This window comes from Mustela lutreola, chromosome 16, assembly GCF_030435805.1.
Source record: "Mustela lutreola isolate mMusLut2 chromosome 16, mMusLut2.pri, whole genome shotgun sequence".
NCBI lineage: Eukaryota > Metazoa > Chordata > Mammalia > Carnivora > Mustelidae > Mustela > Mustela lutreola.
Window position 1 is genome coordinate 32,793,957 of NC_081305.1, and position 20,610 is coordinate 32,814,566.

The 20,610-nt window shown below is 42.8% G+C and overlaps 1 protein-coding gene and 1 pseudogene across 1 annotated transcript in view; one reads left to right on the forward strand and one right to left on the reverse strand.

The window, feature by feature from the left end:
• LOC131818712 (uncharacterized) overlaps positions 1 to 20,610 on the forward strand; it is a 45,723-nt gene that overhangs the window by 16,815 nt on the left and 8,298 nt on the right. Inside the window, exons 3-6 of the mRNA XM_059153351.1 lie at positions 11,257 to 11,337; positions 14,663 to 14,745; positions 14,893 to 15,019; positions 18,787 to 18,986. Of these exons, the coding sequence (XP_059009334.1) occupies positions 11,257 to 11,337; positions 14,663 to 14,745; positions 14,893 to 15,019; positions 18,787 to 18,986 (491 nt within the window). The remainder of the gene's footprint in view (positions 1 to 11,256; positions 11,338 to 14,662; positions 14,746 to 14,892; positions 15,020 to 18,786; positions 18,987 to 20,610) is intronic.
• On the reverse strand, positions 786 to 974 carry LOC131819042 (small nucleolar RNA U3; annotated as a pseudogene).

The window sequence follows — 20,610 nt, forward strand, 5'->3', positions numbered from 1 at the left end:
TGGCTCAGGTCATAATCCCTGGGTTCTGGAATCAAGCTCCGCATCGGGGTCTCTGCTCGGCAAGGAGCCTGCTTCTTCCCCTCTCTCTCTGCCTGCCTCTCTCTGCCTATTTGTGATCTCTGTCTGTCAAATGAATAAATAAAATATTTAAAAAAAAAAAAAAAGTGGGCATCTTTGTCTTGTTCCAGATCTTAGAGGAAAAGCTTGTAGTCTCACCATTGAGCATGATGTTAGCTTTGGGCTTTTCATATATAGCGTTTATTATGTTGAGGTAGTTTACTTGTATTTTTAATTTGTAGAATAGTTGTAGAGTACTTTTTTTTTTAATCATGAAAGGTTATTGAATTTTGTCAAGTGATTCCTGCATCAGTTAAGATCATGTGAATTCCTTCATCCTGTTAACTGCACATTGATTGATTTTCATATGTTGAACCATCCTTGCATTAAAGGAATAAATTGTGCTTGGTTATGGTGTATAATAGTCATTTTAATGTTCTTTTGAATCCCAATTGTTAACCATTTTTGGAAGGTTTTTGCAGCAGTGTTTATAAAGTACATTGATTTACAGTTTTCTGGTAGTGTCTCTCTGGCTTTGGTATCAGGGCAATGCTGGCTTCATAGAATGAGTAAGAAAGTGTTTCCTTCTCTTCAGTTTTTTGGAGGAGTTTGAGAAAGATCTGTTACTTCTTTAAATGTTTGGTAGGGTTCACCAGTGAAGCCATCTGGTTTAGAGTGTTCTTTATGGAAATTGCTTGCTTGCTTGTTCTTGTTTTTGTTTCTGTTTCACCTCTTGCTCTCCCAAAGAATAAGAACAGTCAACAGTGGCAAAAGGCAGCTGCAGAAGCAACAGCCAGAGCTGGCTTTTTGCTCAGGAGAGAATACTACACCCTTCCTCAGGGTATTTAGTACTCCACACATTCAGAGAAACTTTTCTAGTAACAAACTATAGAAATGGTCCCTGGAAGTAGAGTGTTCCATGGAGTTCTTAATCTTCTTACTAGTTACAGATTTTTCAGATTTTTTATTTGTTCATGATTCAGTCTTGGTAGGTTGTATATTTCTAGGAATTTGTGCATTTCTTCAAGGTTATCCAGTTTGTCGTGTATCATTACACATAGTCCTCTCTTTTTATTAATACTTGTTTTTGAGAGAGAGTGCCTATGAATGGGAGGGGCAGAGAGAATCCCAAGCAGACTGTGCTGAGCCCCACGTGGGGCCCAGTCCCACAATCCCGAGATCATGTCACTGAGGTCACGACCTGAGCTGAAACCAAGAGTCAGACATACAAGTGAATTCGTCACCCAGGTGCCCTCATAGTACTCTTAAAATCCTTTCTATTTATGTTAAAATGGTAGTAATGTTTTCTCTTTTATAACTGATTTTAGTTATTTGTGTGTGTGTGTGTGTTTTAATCCTGATTAAAGGTTTATCAATTTTGTTGATCTCTCCAAAGAACTAACTCTTCATTTTATTGATTTTTGTCTATTGTTTTTCTAATCTTTATTTATCTCTGATCTAATCTTTATTATCTAATCTTTATTATGTCCTTCCTCCTGCTAGCTTTGGGTTATCTGTTCTTATTTTTCTAGTTCCTTAAGTGGTAAAGTTAGGTTGTTGATTAGAGATATTTTTTAAAAGATTTTATTTATTTGACAGAGAGAGAGGGAGCACAAGCAGAGGGAGTGGCAGGCAGAGGGAGAGGGGAAAGCAGGCTCCTTTTGAGCAGGAAGCCTGATGTGCGGCTTGATCCCAGGACCCTGGGATCATGACCTGAGTGGAAGGCAGAGGCTTTAACCCACTGAGCCACCCAGGCGCCCCCATTTTTTTTTTTGTTTTTGTTTTTTTTAATTGAAGAAGCATGTCCTTTTTGTCTTCTAGTTTCCCATCGTCTATGCCAATTGCATCTTGTGGTGTCATTTATTTTTTATTTACTTTTAAAGATTTTATTTATTGGGCACCTGGGTGGCTCAGTGGGTTAAGCCGCTGCCTTCGGCTCAGGTCATGATCTCAGGGTCCTGGGATCGAGTCCCGCATCGGGCTCTCTGCTCAGCAGGGAGCCTGTTTCCTCCTCTCTCTCTCTGCCTGCCTCTCTGCCTACTTGTGATCTCTCTCTGTCAAATAAATAAATAAAATAAAATAAAGTATATTTAAAAAAAAAAGATTTTATTTATTTATTTGAGAGAGCAAGTGAAAGAAAGCACAAGTAGTGGGAGGGGTAAAGCGAGAGGAAAAAGCAGACTCCCTCCTCAGCAGGGAGCCTGACCTGGGCCTTGATCCCAGAACCCCTGGATCATGACCTGGGCTGAAGGCAACCGCTTAAGCTACTGAGCCACCCTTAATAGGTGGCTTAACCTTTTTTTAAAAGATTTTATTTATTTATTTGACAGAGAGAGAGAGGGAGAGAGCATAAGCATAGGGAGCACAGGCAGATGGAAAGGGAGAACCAGGCTCCTTGTAGAGCATGGTGAGCCCTATGTGAGACTCAGTCCCAGGACCCCAGGATCATGACCTGAGCCAAAGGTAGTTGCTTAACCAACTGAGCCACCCAGGTGCCCTTAGTAGTAGCTTTTAAAAGGAAAACACATGGGGTGCCTAGGTGGCTCAGTGGGTTAAAGACTCTGCCTTTGGCTCAGGTCATGGTCTTAGGGTCCTGGGATGGAGCCCCACATTGGGCTCTCTGCTCAGCAGGGAGCCTGCTTCCTTCCTCTCTCTCTGCCTGCCTCTCTGCCTACTTGTGATCTCTGTCAAATAAATAAATAAAATCTTTATTTAAAAAATTAAAAAAAATAAAAGGAAAACACCCAACATCAAATGTATATATTATTGTAAGAAGGATCCCTAATTTCATATATGAAAAAGTACATGTCTTACATTTGAGAAAATAGGGGAGTGATGGTCATAACTGACTTGGAGTAGCCAACAAACAGATAAACAATGAAAGACTATTTTAATTGTTAAAGGAGGACAAGATGGGTCTAGTACATTTTAGAAAAGCTGATTAGATAAAACTTAAAGATGGAGTACCTGGGTGGCTCAGTCAGTTGGGTATCTGTCTTTGTCTCAGGTCATGGTCCCAGGGTCCTGGGATGTAGTCCTGACTGGGGCTCCCTGCTCAGTAGGAAATATGTTTCTCCCTCTGCATCTCCCCCCCGCCCGCCACCCCCCCGTGCTTGTGCTCAAGCATGCACTTTCCCTCTCATAAGTAAGTAAATAAAATCTTGGAAGAAAGATTAAAAAAAAAAAAAGAAAAATCTTAAAGTGAAAAGCTTTGATACTCTGTCTCTGTGTGTGTATGAACTACCATATATCCCAATCATACTGCTTAATGTGATGTTAATATATGAATCAACTTTCTTAGGTAGCACCCTTAAGGCTTTTGGAAGAATATAGAGTAAAAAACACATAAGTAAAATTTTCTTAAGTCTGTCTGTTTGATATGCTTGAAGTTCATGAATTTTCCCAGAATACGGGTTTGGCAGAGGACACCTCTGTGTATCTAAAAAGTATTTGCTTTAATAGCTGATATTTGCATGGAATATATAGAAGAGTAGAAGCACTAGAAATAATTTTTCCATGTTTATGCAGCATTCTTTTTTTTTTAAAGAGAGGGTGAGGGCAGTGGTCGAGGGAGAGGAAGAAAGAGAATCTTAAGCAGGCTCCACATCCAGTGCAGAGCCTCACATGGGGCACAACCCCAAGATATGACCTTAGCTGAAATCAAGGGTTCGGTGCTTAACCAACTGAGCCACCCAAGCGTCCCACATACTGTTCATTTCTGATAAAGTTTTGAATCACTTGATTTTCATGTGTTCCATAAGTATTTATTTAACACATGCTATGTATTGGGCTCTGGGTGACTTGAGAAAGTATATATTTGAAGTTCTTGCTTAGCGATTTTATCCAGCAGTTACTGGATTCCCATTTGGTTATCACTAAAGCACATGTTGAAAGGTTGCAAAACAGGTATAATGAGTGGGGAGAATCCCTGACATCTTTTCCTGAAAAGATACTAAAGAGGAAGGAATGAGTAAAAAAATAGAACCGTCTATCTGTCGTGGCAGGAATTCACGTCTCTCCATTTACACACTGTCATTCATAGGGTTTTCTAGCACTTGGTGCTGGTTTTAGGTGATCATCCAAGGCCTGCGCAGAATTTGATTTGACCTAAAAGATCTCACTCCTCTTTGTCTCCTGCTAGGTGACTTCTCCTAATTACTCCTAATTACTTCTCCTAATTACAGCATTTTTTTTCCTTTTTTTTTTTTTTTTTTACTTACACTTAAAAAATAATAAGGGCAAAAATGCAGTAAAGTATTAGATGCTTATTGACCTAAATAAACACCGTTATGCAGAAAAAGCTGTTGAGATAGCTGAGAATGAGTATCTGCTCCCAGGTTCCCTGTGGGTAACACGAAGTGTCAGACCGGCAGTGGTTGAGATGTCCTTGTGTGCAGTGAAATCCCGGTTTTCTGTGTGTGGCAGTCACAAAAGGTCGAGGAAATTCCAGTTCTGGTTCCTGTAACTAAAAAGTTAACCTAGCCTGGGGTGCCAAGATGGCTCAGTTGGTTGAGTGTCCAGCTCTTTATTTAGGCTCAGGTCATGATCTCAGGGTTGTGGGATTGAGCCCTGTGTTGAGCTTGGGCTTGGCAAGGAGTCGACTTGAGGATTTTCTCCCTCTCCCTCTGCCCCTCCCTGCTGCTTGCATGCTCACTCACTCTCCCTCAAATCTTTTTTTTTTTTTTAAGATTTTATTTATTCATTTGAGAGAGAGTGCACAAGCAAGGATAGCTACAGGCTGAGGGAGAAGCAGACTCCCCACCAAGCAGGGAGGCTGATGGAGGGCCCAACCCCAGGACCCCAAGATCATGACCTGAGCCAAAGGCAGGCTCTTAACCAACTGAGCCACCCAGGCGCCCTTCAAATAAATAAATCTTAAGAACCAAAAGAAAGTTACCTAATCCTCAAGACCTAATTGTCTACATGTGTTAAATGAGAAGGGCTGGACTTTATGAAACCTGAAAGTCTAGGGAGTTTTAGAGTTTAAAAAAAAAAAATTCATTTTAGTAAATTCATTGATTCCGTAGTTATTCATTGAACAGCTTACATTGTGGCAAGCCCTGTTCCATTTGCTGGGGAAACTGTAAACAGACAAAAATCTAGAAGATTACCTTCTAGAATCTTACCGTCTATCTTCTAGATATCTTCTGTCTTCTAGAAGCTTACCTTCCTGCTTGGGATGAGATAATATCCAAATAAGTAAAAATATATAGTATGTGATCAGTGTTCCTCCACACTGTTGAGGTCATCAAAAGCAAGGAATGTTTGAGAAACTGCTTCAGCCAAGAGGAGCCTGGGGAGACATGACCAAAGAATGAAATGTGGTATCCTGGACCAGAAAGAAAGACAGTAGGTAAAAAGGGAGAAGATCAGAATAGAGTATGGGGGCGCCTGGGTGGCTCAGTGGGTTAAGCCTCTGCCTTCGGCTCAGGTCATGATCTCAGGGTCATGGGATCGAGTCCTGAATCGGGCTCTCTGCTTAGGGGGGAGCCTGCTTCTCTCTCTCTCTCTCTCTCTCTCTCTCTGCCTCTCAGCCTACTTGTGATCTCTCTGTCAAATAAATAAATAAATAATGAAAAAAAAGAATAGAGTATGGACTTGTTTTAATAAGAGTGTATCAGCATTGGTTCACTAGTTGTAGTAAACATAGTCCAATTTAAAAGATGCTAATAATAGGAGAAACTAAGTGTAAGTTATCTGGGAGATTTCTTACATAGTACTGTCTTTACAATTTTTCTGAAAATCTAGAAGTGCTGTAAAAAATAAAGTTTATGTTTAAAACGTGTGTGTGTGTGTGTGTGTGTGTGTGTGTATGAGTGACAGAGAGAAAACTGAAGCTGGGTCAGAGGGTAGGGAGCACAGGTGGTAAGGATGGTGACGGAGGGCTGGACAGATAAGATAACATTTGGGCAGAGCCCTGGATGGAAGCCATGTGGGTGTTTGCAGGGGTGTGGTGGGGCGGTGGTGTTTAAGACAGACCTAGAAGGCATAGCCCCCCAGGAGTGCAGGTGGAAGTAGAGAATTAGGTCAGACCGGTGGGGGGGCTGTGGCAGGGTGGGGGCTGGGCATTAGGTATCTTTTAAGTCCAGATCAGGACTTTGGCATCGACTCTGGACCAGATGCGGGCAAAGCCGTGGGTCTGGCCGCCTTCCCTGTGGCACAGATCCCACATCACATGGCCCTCCTTTCACAGGCTTCTGAAAGTTACCACTTGAGGGCCTCGTTAGGCTTTAGAGCAAGGGTTGGAAACCTACAACCGCAGGCCAAATCCTATCCCACCGGGTTCTCTGCAAAACTGTACAAAGGTGAGCTCCTACCTCTTCCCTCCCTCCCTTCCGTGAGGTGGTTTCATACGTTCATAGACAATTTGTAATTGTTTTGTCACATTCTGTATTCCATCCTGGGATTCTCTCAACTTCCTAAATGATTTGTTAAAATCTGCATACATTAAGGTTCACTCTTTATGCTGTGAAGTTCAGTGGGTTTTGACAAATGCATAGTGTCATGTATCCACCATCACTGTTTCATGCAGAATAATTTCACCGCCTGGAAAAAACCCCTGTGCTTCGCCTATTCAATTCCATCCTGTCAAACCTCTGGCAGCCACTGATCTTTTCACCCATCTTTATAGTTTTGCCTTTTCCGGAATGTCATGTAATTGGAACCATACAGTATATATCCTGTTTAGACTGGCTTCTTTCACTTAGCAATATGCATTTTAAGATTAAGCCAAGTCTCTTTGTGGCTTGATAGCTGTTTTCTTTTTATCACTTAATAATTCTCATTGTCTGGTTGTGCCAGTTTATCTATGTCACCTACTGAAGGGCATCTTGGTTGCTTCCGGTTTGGGGCCATTATGAATAAAGCTGCTATAAACATTCATGTGGAGGTTTTTGTGTGGACATAACGTTTTCAAATCAGTGGGGTGTGATTGCTGAATTGCATGGTGACACTGTTCAGCTGTTACTCAGCCTGTTTTTTTTTTTTTTTTTTTAAAGAATATTAGAGAGGAAACCTATGACTTTTTTTGATTTGTGTCCTTTGACAGTGCCATGCTACTACTCTTTTCCTATTTCTGGAGGCTTGATTGAAATTTCTCCAGAGGAGTGTTAAAATTCAAATTGTTTTCAGTGAAATTTGAAATTATGATGGAACTTCTAAGAGTAGATTCTTAAAAATCTTTTTAATTTTAAAATTTATCCCCAGTGGGTCCTACCCTGAGAACTTAATAGATCAGCTGTCTAATAAGTTGAAGTAATTGAGATACAATAGTAACAAGTTAAAAATAATCGTACTAGCATTCCTGGAGGCTTTGGGAGTGACATGTACATTTAATTTGAAATAGTGAGGAAGTGTTTCGACGGACTCTCTTTCCATAGATGTGTAAGCTTCTCTCCATGTAAAGACAACAGAATGCATGATTTCTGACTGGTGCTAAAACTTGAAACATTTTGAAAACACATTGATGTTGAGGTGTGTGGCTGGCTCATTCGGAAGACTGTGTGACTCTTGATCTTGGGGTTGTGAGTTTGAGCCCCACGTTGGGTATAGAGATTACTTAAAAATAAATAAATAAACTTTAAAAAAAAGAAAGGAAAGAAAGAAAACACAATTGATGTGACAGAGGGAAGGTATAAAACGGGAGAAAGGCTTGGATTTTTTTTGTTTTATTGTCGTATGGTTATTGATGTGTAATAATACATAGTAAATACCCTGCACATTTTTAAAATGTACAACTTCAGTTTTGACATGTGAATGACCGACCGGCACTACAATCAAGGTAATGAACACGGCTATCATTCCCCAAAGTTTACTTATTTGTCATTGTCATTACCCTTTGTCTTGGCAACAACTAGTCTGTCACTTTTGTCATGATAGATTAGCCTGCATTTTCTTTTCTTTTTTTAAGATTTTATTTATTTATTTGACACAGAGAGTGAGAGAGCACAAGCAGAGGAAGAGGGAGAAGCAGGCTCCCCACTGAGTAGGGAGCCTGACACAGGGCTTGATCCCAGGATCCTGGGATCATGACCTGAGCTGAAGGCAGCTGCTTAACCGACTGAGCTACCCAGGCTCCCCTAGCTTGCATTTTTTATAAGTTTCTGTATATTGTATATATAATTTATGTGAATTATTTAAATGGAATCATACAGTGTATATTTGTATGGAAAAGTTTCTGGTTTCCCTCAGAATAATTATTTTGAGATTCATCTGTGCTGTTGGGTGGATCAGTACTTCCATTTCTTTGGTGTTGAGTAGTATTCTAATTTATGGTGCCATGGACTGAATTGTGTTCCTTATAATTGCATTTTGGAGCCCTAACCCCCAGCGTGACTGTATTTGCAGACCAGGGCTTTTAGGAGCTGAGTAAGGTTAAATGAGGTCAAAAGGTTGGGGCCCTAATCTTGCAGGACTGGTGGCCTTATAAGAGGAGGAGAAGGAGTCTCCTTCTGCACCATTGAAGGGCTGTGTGAGGGCACAGCAAGGAGGTGGCCTTTGCAAACCAGGAAGAGAGCTCTCGCCAGAACTGGACTATGCAGACATCCTGGTCCTGGACTTCTGCCTCCAGGACTCTGATACAATAAACTTCTCTTGTTTTAGCCACCCAGACTGTGATGTTTTGTTACTGTGGCCTGGGCAGGCTAAGACCTGTGGCTACACCATAGTTTGTTTTGTCATCTTTCTGTGGTTAGACATTTCTAGTTTTTGGCTCTTTGCAAATCTGCTATGAACATTCATGCACAAGTTTTTTAGTAGATCTGTGCTTTCATTTTTACCTGGTAAATATCTACTGGCTTGATTATGTGTTTTACCTTTTAAGAAACTGTCAGATGATTTTCTGAAGTGATTGTACCATTTGTACTAGCAGCATATGAGAATTCTGGTTCCTCTATATCAGTCTTGAGGCTTGAATTTTGAATCGCTCATCCTTAGGTGGTCCACCCAGATGTGCGGAGGAGGCTCTCCACCTGCTAGCGCACGTGGGCAGGCAGCCATTTTCCCTGGGGAGCCCGCTGCCATACTCTCTAGAGTGTTCTCAAATGGGAATTTATGCCCACGTGAATTTACATTCCATAAAAATACAGAATGGCTTAATATCTTTATTCGTTAAGATTTATCCTTCTTTCATGGCTTTTCCTAGTTTTATTTTGCTTGCAGACCTCCTGTGTTAAGCCCAGACTTTCTGGGCTATGAGGTATTGGAGGGAGCCTGGGTTTTTGAGTCATACATACCTGGATTTGAATTTGGGCTTTATGGCTTAGCTTTGTAGCAAGTCGTGTGAACTGACTCTCCATTTCCTCATCTTTTTCTAAAAAGCGTTGGGAGATTGGTAATACTCAGCTTGATTGGTTGTTATAAGTCTTAAGTATAATGCATTGAAAACATTTTCATTGAACATCTTGGAAACTCTTCATTTCCCAAGATATAATTTGTAATTAGAAGTCCCATTTCTGACTGACCTGCTACCCACGGAGTAGGAGAGGAATTGAAGTTTTAATGGGTGCCACCAGTTAGAGGGAGGCCCAGAATACATAGCAAAATGCCAGGGCTTAAGATAACCTTGCAGCGTTTAATAACATCCAGGCCTTCCTTTGGCCATTTGTGGATTTATCTCCTGTTCCTATTTATGTACTTACACAAAGACAATTCCTTCTGAGTGTGGTTCCTTTTAGTAGCCCAATTTGTGAACCACCAGCATCCACGGTACTTAGGGAATGTTTTTAAGGAGGAGAAAAGGAACACACCGTGGCTCTGGGAGGGATGTTTCTCAGGCGTCTGGGATCCCAGCCAGTGTACACGGCTGTCTGCCTTTCTCAGAGCGGGAGCTGCCGTATTTGAGTGCGGGCCTTTTGGCCTGCGGACTCCTTTGTCCAGCTGGCTGAGGTGCGTTGAGTGCTTTGGGCCTTCTCTCCCATGGAGAAGTGGGACTTACTCTTTGATGGCCGGGCCAGACTGCTCATCTGATGTTACTGGAGTTTGAAAGGTTGTCCTTGTCGTCGAGTGGTTGGCATTAGTGTGGCCAGGTCGGTTAGAGTGGGAACTGCAGGCGAAAGGGAAGGTCCTGATGAGGTGGGAAGTGTGGGTGTCCGGTGGCGCTGGATTTGTTTTGCCAGGTGAAGGTGTCTGGGGCCTTCTCTCCCCTGCCCAGCCACTGGGTTCCAAGTGTCCTGCAGTGTTTCTCCTTAGAGCCGGCTGGCTTTCTTGGCATCATTCAGTCTAGTTGCTAGGAAGCCGAATAAGGCAAATGCAACTTCCTTTTGACTTACTCACATTGAACCATCTGCTTATTCCTTCTCATGGCCTTCAAACTTGGCTAGGATCATTGAGAAGAGGGTCGAGTGGAGCATCTGTGCTCCTGATCCTTTTTGGAAAAGGAAAGCTTTCTAATAACTCTTTAACCCTCTCGGTCCAAATTCATCGTAGTTCCTCTTGTTTAGCCCCTTGTTTCTTTCAGCTAACAATTTGGAGCAGGCGTTTTCTTCTTAGGCTTTGCCCCTTATTTTTGTCTTGGATTTAGATCAGTGTTAATTCATTAACCACTACCACTTCTAAATGAGGAAGACGTTGTCGATGTGCATGGAATGCATTTGGCATGTAAACCTAACAGTGGTTTTAATCGAGGACTTCGACTGCTTAGAACTGATGCACACGAATGATTCAGGAATGTTCTTGATAAGTGCCATTGTGGAGTTGGTGTCAGATACATACATTAAAGGTGCCTGATAATTTGTGAAAATTTATGGTGATGTTGGTGGAGCATCTACCAAAGAGAAGCTTCTAAAAAAAAAAATCGGATTTTTAAAAAATTACCAAAAACCACCAGCATTGCATTCTTACTTCTCTTTCGGTTTAATTCAGTTCATTTGGGTAAATCTGATTCATTATGTTGAAGCCCCTTTCCTTTCGTGCATTTATAATGGTCTTTTCTTGTGAGAGAGCTCTGCCTTCAGTTGTCAGCTCTGGAAAAGCATTGAGCAAACAAATTAGATGAAAATAGAAATAAGCATTACAAAATAGAATAGAGATTCTGAAAGAAAAAAAAAAGAAGTCTTCAGAAAAGCATTGTTCGAGTTTTAAAAATCCAGTCTCACTGAAGATTTAATCACCTTTGAGTGTACCAGAACTGTGGAAAGTAACATGTGGGCTATGGGAAATAATTTCTTCTTAAGTGTAATTTTGTCTTTGTTGGTTTTTTAGCAGCAAGCCATATAAACCTTTTCCGCCGACTTCTTATTCTCCCCAAGAGGGCTACTTAAAGGAGGGTGAAGACATGCTAAGGTAAAGTTTTATTGTTCTGGCTCAATTTGCTAAAAGCTTTAGTAGTAATGTAGATGTGTTCTTACTGTGCAGACTTACGTGTTTGTTAAAATTGATGCTATTAATATTTGCTTTTTGGGAAGTCCCTCAGGTCAGCTTGATCATATTAAGCCCTTCTGCTTTAACTTCTCCCTTCCCATAGCCATTTGGACTCGAGTAACTAAAACAGGCTTACGAACTGGAGGGACTCGACCACCCGAGCCCCTTTGTGAGCTCTCCCTGGGTGACCCGCTGCAGCGGGCCCTCCACTCCCTTCTTCCACACCTCCCCACCTTTTTTTGTGCCACCATCTGACCGTGGGTAGATGCTCTAAAAATGCGAATGTATTTTAGTTAGGAGGTGAATCAGTATTCCAGTACAAATAAAGTCCCTGAAAAATGGTTGGGAAGGGAAATGCAAGGGAAAGAACACCTGGGTGGCTGGGTCAGTTAAGCGTCTGACTGTTGATTTCTGCTCAGGTCATGATCTCAGGGCTGTGCCATGGAGCTCTGCGCCCTGCTCGTGCTTAGCATGGAGTCTGTTTGAGATTCTCTCGGTCCCTTCCCTCTCCCGTGTTCTCTTTCTCTCCCGAACGGATAAATAGATTAAAAAGTGATACTAAAAAATAAAAATCCCTTTCAGAGTCCTCCCCACCCTCCCTCTATTTATTTATTTATTTTAAAGATTTTTATTTATTTGACAGAGAGATAGACAGTGAGAGAGGGAATACAAGCAGGGGGAGTGGGAGAGGGAGAAGCAACTCCCCGCAGAGCAGGGAGCCCAACACGGGGCTCGATCCCAGACCCCAGGATCACGACCGGAGCTGAAGGCAGACACCTAACGACTGAGCCACCCAGGCGCCCCACTCTGCCCTTAATTTTAATTGAAATGGCTCATCCTGGTATATTGTTCTAGAACTTTCTTTCAAGTAAAATGTCACGAAGGATTATTGATCCTCATCGGTTTTGACCACCACGTAGGATTCCAAAGTCTGTAAACCAGTTTCGAAGGTAATCTCACGTAGTTGAGTCTGTCTTCCACATTCAGCAGTGGAGTTCCAAGTAACTAAGGAGGTAAATCAACACGGCACTACAGGACTCCTGCTTTGGATCTACCTCTGTAGTTTTGGTAAAAGCAGTTTTCCTTGAACTGTATCTGAATTGATTTTTATATGTATGAACCTTGACAGGGCCTCTCTCTTGCCTGCATTAAAGATGAGATTTGTGTCAGATTAGATTAATAATTCAAAATTGAAAAATGCCTTCCTCGACTGCGGAAGCACTTGGAAGTATAGAATTCAGGAGTGACTGTTAATGGGGGTTAGTCTCTCTCAGGTAATGTTTCCTGACAATGAGACTCCGAATACTTGCACCGGTCGGCGATATTCTGAAGGAGGGATTTTCTTAGCTTTGGCGTGAAGGAAGCCTAAAGGCAGAGATGGATGAGAATGGCCTGCATCTGTTGAAGGCTTCTCCTGCATCAGACACTGTACTAAGGGCTTTACCTACTTGAACTCATTGGATCCTCATAACAGCACTTCTAGGGAGGTTCCGATAGCCCCATTTCACAGGTGGGGAGACTGAGGCCGAGCAGTGTTAAGTAAGTCGTTCAAGCTTCCCAGTTAGTAGGTGACAGCACTGAGATTCATACCCAGGCAGCTGCAATTTCAACATCAGGCTGCTTTTCCTGGATGGCCACATACCAGCTTCTGGGGTGCATTCCCAACCCTGTCTGATTTACTTAGAGTGGTGGTGAGCAGTTTTCAGACTACTTTGAAAAAGATTCTGAATAACCTGTGAGAGAAAGCCAGCAAGAACACAGCCTAGCAAGGGGTAGAGAAAGCAGGCAACTTGAGGAATGGCCTCGGGAGCCAACGGCTAGTGTTTGTCGGAGACAGTACACAAAGATGAAGTCTGTGTGGGGAAAGGAAGCATTCTTGGGGAGCTCAGGGTGCTCAGGCAGTAGGGGAGGCCTGGATTCAGGCAAAAGCTTTGCCTCTTAAGAGTCTGGAGCCATGTCTTTGCTGTGTCAGGGAATTGGTTGTGGCCAACAACCCAAATGAAAATTGTATAGGAGACGAGCAAAGGGATCGACATTTGCTGGCAGCTTGCTGAATAGTTGTGGGTTGAGCGTGTTCCGTGGCTGCTTTGCCATGCAGCGTGATGCCTCTGGTGAGAAAGGAACTAATTGCTGCCTGCCGAGGTGGTTCTCTCCCTGGCAGGACACTCCTTGTGGACAGACACACTGGTGTCTGGATGCTGGAGAGCTGCAGTAAAAATGCCCGATTTAGGGTACAGAGTGCCTCGAATTCCCCCCTTTCTTCTGTTAAATCACAGCAAAGGGGACTACTTTAGATGGCTAATAGATTACCCAGCATCTGTGCGCTATTTTGCATGCCTTCAGCAAGGGAAAATGGCTGGCTCACAGGGGCTGTAGAGTGTTCAGGAGTAAAGTGAGCAGACCTCATTGCCTCATTTTTTACCCGTAGCCAGTGAAGACCTTCAGAGGTAAGCGCTGCTTCTTCAAATGGTGTACACGGCTGCTAGAATTATCTCCTCTTTAAAATAAACACCTTCGGGGCACCTGGGTGGCTCAGTGGGTTAAAGCCTCTGCCTTCGGCTCAGGTCATGACCTCAGGGTCCTGGGATCGAGCCTTGGGCTCTTTGCTCCGCGGGGAGCCTGCTTCCCACCCCCCCCCCCTCTACCTGCCTCTCTGCCTACTTGTGATCTCTGTCAAATAAATAAATAAAATCTTTTTTTTTTTTTTTTTTTTTTTTTTTAAGATTTTATTTATTTATTTATTTGACAGAGAGAAATCACAAGTAGATGGAGAGGCAGGCAGAGAGAGAGAGGGAAGCAGGCTCCCTGCCGAGCAGAGAGCCCGACGCGGGACTCGATCCCAGGACCCTGAGATCATGACCCGAGCCGAAGGCAGCGGCTCAACCCACTGAGCCACCCAGGCGCCCCAATAAATAAAATCTTTTTAATAAATAAATAAAATAAACAGCTTCGTGTATGGGCTTCTATCAGTCTGTCTTGACAAAGATCAATGGCTCCACGTAGTACTTTTCGTCATAACAGGCAAGAGGAAGTGAATGGGAGAGAACAGAAAAACTCCAGAAACTCGCCATAATTTTAAAATGAGAACAGATTATTGAGCGTGTTTCTATCCCTGTGTAGACACAGCCCTTCTTTGGGTGCATATGCATTGTGCCAGGCGACCTGGTGTTTATTTCTTGGCTTTTGGGGACGCATTGAGAGGGAAACTCAGTTTGCACAAACTATTATGTTTTCATGCATCCAATAGCGTTGAAGAATTACGGCGGAATGTGGCTGATTATTCAAAAAGGCACGAAGAGAACCACGAGCGGCCCCAGTCCACTCAGTTCGGTAAGAGTCTTGCTGAGATCCTCCTGTTTTCCTCATCTATTCTTCATAGAGCTGTTGCCATTCATTTTCACTTTTGTAAAAAACCCTGAAAACCTTCAGTGATTGCTTTTGCCCTTGCAAGAGCATGAACACGTCAATATTTTTCAGGTGATGCCGGTGGCAGGGACACTCAGAAAGAACGGCTTTTCCAGCACTTTTATCAAATGATTCAGAAAGAACGTGATCGAGAGAGGCCTTCAGACTGTGTTATTGTTTCTATCAACAACGAGCAAAGGTATATTTTATTTCTTTCTAGCCTGTCGAATAAGAATGTGTACAAATGGAATAATTAAGTATTCAGCCTTACGTACATAAGTCACTAAAAGAGAATGGAAAAGACTCAGGAAATGCTGTTAGAACACTGCTCTAGGGGGCGCCTGGGTGGCTCAGTGGGTTGGGCGACTGCCTTCGGCTCAGGTCGTGGTCCTGGAGTCCTGGGATCAAGTCTTGCATTGGGCTCCCAGCTCCATGGGGAGTCTCCTCCCTCTGACCTTCTCCCCTCTCATGCTCTCTCTCTCAAATGAATAAATAAAATCTTAAAAACAAAAAACAAAAAAGAACACCGCTCTAGGAATTACAAGAATGTGCTATTGGGTTTACCATCCTGTGGCTGTGGCTGGGGAGGTTTCTGATGATAACTTTTTTTTTTTTTTTTTTTTTTTTTATGATAACTCTCTTACTCAGTTTTCTGTATTGCTCAAGTTTTCTGCAATGAGTGTCCATCGATTTTGTAATCAGGGAGAAAAAAAAACAAGGCTATTTTCAGACTGGGTTCTGTGTGCTGGGCACTGTCCTAGGCTCTGGGAGTACTTGAGTGAACGTAACAGACACACCTTTACCTTGGGGTGCTGACAGTCTAGTGTAGGACCCACAAGTTGGCCTCACTGATAATTTCAGAGATGGGTTCCTCTCCTTTCTTAACTGCTTATTGAATTCCTTTCAGCCTTTGTCCTTGCTATTTTTCCTTCGATGTGGAATGCCCGTTCCTTCTCCATCTGTAACTCGTGCAAGCTAACACTTGTAACTTGTATAGGCTACTTAACACCTGCAACTCATCCACGCCACTTTTGGCCTGTTTTGGCCTGGTCTCCTGCCCTCTTCACTGTCTCCAGCTCGTCCTTTGGGTCTGCATAGTGCCCTGATCTTATACACCATTGCTATCACTTGAAGGCGGACAGGAGAATTAATGTGGGATGATAATTGTCTCTGGATTCTGTCGGGTTTCGTAGTGCTTGGCGAAGACCGTGTCGACAAATGGTTGGTGGGAGGCATGCGCACTTACTCCAGGCGAGGTGCAGAGTGAGGGATCCTGCAGACTTCAGACATGAGAACTAATCATTCCTGAACAGGAGACCAGGCACGCACAAAACATAACTCAGCATGAAGGCAGCACTGGTGTTCTCACTCTGTGTGAAAATTGACAATCTTGAAATGACTTCAGAATTCTTATTCTGTGATACCTGCTTTACAGAAACCTAATGTATTTGTAGGTAGCATCTTTACTGTTAGAGTTTGTGAAAGCAAAATTATAGCTTCATCTCATTTGGAGGGTATTTGGGTTGGATCTTGGGAGAAAACGGCCTGGAAGAAATGAGGTCAGTCACAGCATGGGGAGGGTGGAGAGGCCAATTCCTTTTACATTAGAAAATTATGGGATTTCCCTTTAATAATTGAAAGACAAGCAGACATGCCCTGGATTAATTTGATCATGTGGTAATTTTAAACCAGTTTTGAATCAGAGGCAGTAAAGACTCAGCATGCATAGTGGCTTGGTTTTCCCTCAACATTTAGCAACTTTGCTATAGTCATTTGCATCAACCAGGGAAATTGCATTAATCTTTGACTAAATTGGCTTTCTTAGAACAGATCACATCAGATCTGTAGCACCTTGTAGCTCTTTCAGAGCGGTGATGGGTTCCAGTGGCCATTTGACTCCCGCACCCTGATGCCCTTGCCAGTCTCCCACTCCAGAGTCAGGCTGGCTGGTGTGGACTGGAGCACAGTGCTGTGTGGTGGAGAGGAGTCCTTGAGATTGCTCTTCTGCTCCCCCACCATCTGGGGTGGTATTCGGAAACCGCTCCTCTGCCCGGCGTTCCGCAGTTCTGGCGTTTAGCCACGGATTAGGACCCTCGGCGGGTGCAGCTTAGGAACTCCTCGGCCGAGGGCATCCTGCGTCTGCCAGAGTCTGTGAACTGGGCCTTGCTGCCTGCTCTGTTGTCACTTTGATGTCGGAAGAGATTTGTAGTGATACATTGGTTGGCTAATTCATTCCTTTATACTCCTAAACAGTAATTAGTTTTCACATCATGTCCTCCAATGTGAATTATTATTGTGATAGGTGTTTTTTTTTTTTTTAATTATTGTGATAGTTTTGACCCCAGGGCTGTTACTCTGTAAATACAAACCATGTCTTGTTTTTCTTGTTTTCCTCTTGAATTTGTTTTCTGAAATCATCATTTATGTTCCTAAATTGCCTAGAAAGCATTTTTCCGGACATCATTTTAATTTTTAATACGCAGAACATGGCACTTAATGTGTACCTGTTATGTGTGCTAAGGTCAGCGAGGAACATACAGATAATTAAGTCACAGTTCCTCTTTTGTACCACAGGCAGCCTGATAAGTTAAGGTAAAACATGCGCATAACTAACAAGTGGAAGATGCAATATGCTGAGTCGTTCCTGCTCTAAGCAGAGGATATGTAAGAGGAAGAGCAGACTACCGTTGTAGGGTCCAAGGAGGTAAATCAGGGAGGTTTCAGGGAATCAATGTCATTTGAGATTTTAAGTTTCTGTGCAGGTTTCTAAGTAAGCATTGGGCAGGAAGGGGAGCAGAAACCCAAAGGAGAGTTCTGGGATCGATTCTCTAGGACTTGAAGACCCAAGGCTGAGAAAATGGGAGATGAGAGGACTCTGGGGTTTGATCCAAGGTTGGTTATGGGATGGTTGGTGTTGACTGAGATGGTTAACTCTAGAATCACCTGTTTACTCTTTTTTGCATGTTTGTTTGGCTATACATTTACTTACTTATTTATTTACTTAAGTAAACTAACTCTACCCCCCAATGTGGGGCTTAAACTCAAAACCCCGTAATCAAGAGTCGCACACTCCGCTGTCTGAGCCAGCCAGGCGCCCCTCACCAATTCACTTGTTAGCAAGGAATTGTCACAGTTGCAGACAAATACTGGTCTGTCCCCGGAACTAATTGTAGATGAGCATTCTCTTATTTTCTTTGAAGATACTAGTCTTAACTGTTCTTTCAAACAATCTTAAATTTTGTTTCATGGTCTTTAAATTGAAATGATTTCATCAAATAACATTTGGATGAGTCCATCTTGAAAAAGGCTGGCCCCGTTTATCTTACTTACCCAGTGTATCATGCCACACAAAAACACGGCTCTCACCTGCTCTGCTGCTTTTATAAAGCTCTGTATACGGTCACCCGAATGAGGACAACACATTTTCAGAAAAATAAGTTTTCCTTTGGTTAGAGCGGTCTCCAGTTCTCTTGCTGATTCCATAAAGGGATAACGTACTACTGAAATTTTTTCTTACGATTTATTTATTTATTTATTTGACAGAGAGATCACAAGTAGGCAGAGAGGCAGGCAGAGGGAGGGGGGAAGCAGGCTCCCCTGCTTCTTCAAGCAGGGCTTGATCCCAGGACCCTGGGATCATGACTTGAGCTGAAGGTAGAGGCTTTAACCCAATGAGCCAGCCAGGCGCCCCTCTAACTATATATTTTCAGTATGTCTAAGAATGAAAACAAGTTCCATGGCCTGCATGATTTTTGAAAAAAATACAGCATCCTCCACTTCATTTACACAAGTACAGTAATAATATAATATCTCCGCCTTACTTAAACTTGTCATCAAAATACCTGTGGAACAACCGCTTGGTGAGGTAGGGTTTTGGTTTTTTTTCCCCCTCTCGTTTGGTTGACAATAACCTTACCTTTTTCTTGTGTGTGTGTGGTATGTGTGTGTGTTTTTTTTTTTTTAAAGGGAATATGCAACAGGCATAGGTCATCGGTTACAGGATCACGGCCTTGTGGTGGAAATGATTCACCTCTCTTCCGAGTCAAGTCTTACAAGAGCGCTCCATGAAGTTAAGGATGATAGGTCGCCATTTTGCATTCTTGTTGAACAGTCTAATGTAAAACTTTCTTCTTGCACTGTAATTATACTTCATGAGTCTATCAAAAGTAAGTTTAGCTCAATCTAGAACTTTTCATTTAAAATGGATCCTGCTTTAAAAATATAATAGTTTTTCTTCGTATGCTGGTATACTTTGAAGGTTCATATTTGTCAGTAACTAACCTTGATCTAGTTGAGTAAATGGTGACTTGAATAGGTGTCACAAAATACTCTCCTGTGTGTTAGGATAATTGATACTTAAATCATCTTTATTGCTTCTTACTTAAGAATCCAGAATATTTTGACCAAATCTCACCACCATCTTTTCTGCCCTCCGTGGTAAGTCTAAAATGTTCATGCAATCTTAGACTACCCTTCATGCCAGCTTTGCCTCTCTCGCAATACCTCAGACATTTCATTATTCTTAGGCTCGTGAGAGTGCACAGAAATGAGCCCTTCTCTACCCTAAAATACATAGCCTCAGGCAGATGCACACATCCTAGACCACCGTCCTGTTTGCCGCCTGGGCAGAGTTGCTGCTTCCAGAGTCTGCCTTGTGGAGGGTCCTCAGCATCCCCCTTGGAGTCAGAACCAGACGAACCTGGGTTCTGTAGTCCTCTTAGCTCTGTGGAAGCTTTTGGTGCTGTTCTCTGCAGTCCACCCTTCCTGAGTTCCTCATGCGCACCAGGCACTGCATGAGATGCAGGCCAGCCCTGCTTCCTTCCTCTGCTCAGGTAGGCAGCAGTCAGGCTGCTTCTCCAACAGGCGCATTATCAGCTTGAGTCGCCCTAGCGGTGTCGGATTTTCACCCTGAGTTGGGAGACCTTTCCCCTGGGCAGATACATAGTGGAGCACTAGTAGTTGAATTCATATCCTGCATGTGGCTCTTGGGACCTTCACAGAAGTCCGTGTCAGACTGATGTCCTAGAAACCAGCTATAATGTTGGGTCTGGAAAAAAACAGTAGTGAGTATTGGCTTCCCAATAATCTGGGGGATGCCAGGACATCTTCTGGCCATTCCATTTGCTTTGCTTCTGTATAGTGACCTATACCCACCTAGCCAGCTCTGGTTTAGCACTGTTCCCAAGAGCATGAAACGATGGTTTTTCTCAACATAGAAAATGTTTAATTTATTTTAAACAAATAATAAGACTAAACCAAAGTGTAAAAGAAAGGGCATACTCAGAAATTACAAACCCCACCTTCCTGTGGATGGGGGTGGGGGAGTTTAATTGAACAGGTTGTGCCGAGGACTAATCACATCTGTTTACATTCATGCAAGATCGCTGAGGAAATAACCACTAAAGTAAGTAGGCCCCTCTTTGACGTTGCATTGTTTCTGGCAGTGTTGTTTTATACCTTGCACGCAGCCATTCTGCAGAAGCCCGTGGAGCTGCTTCTGTGCGGAGACAAACATGTAAGAAGACAGTCAAACAGTGAAACTTCAGCATTTGTAGGCAAATATACATTCATATTTCTTCCTAAATGTAAGCCTAATAAACAGTTTAAGGTTTAACCAAATACCATCATTTCCGCTGTAGCTCCATAGTGCCCCTTGGATCCTAAATTTGTTCAGATGTGATACATGGAAGACAGGGTAGGGGCCTCTCATCTAAAATGAAACTTTTATGAAGTCTTATTCTCAGCAGGTAAACCCAGGAGAGATTAGGAGACACCTATGCATTGACTGTA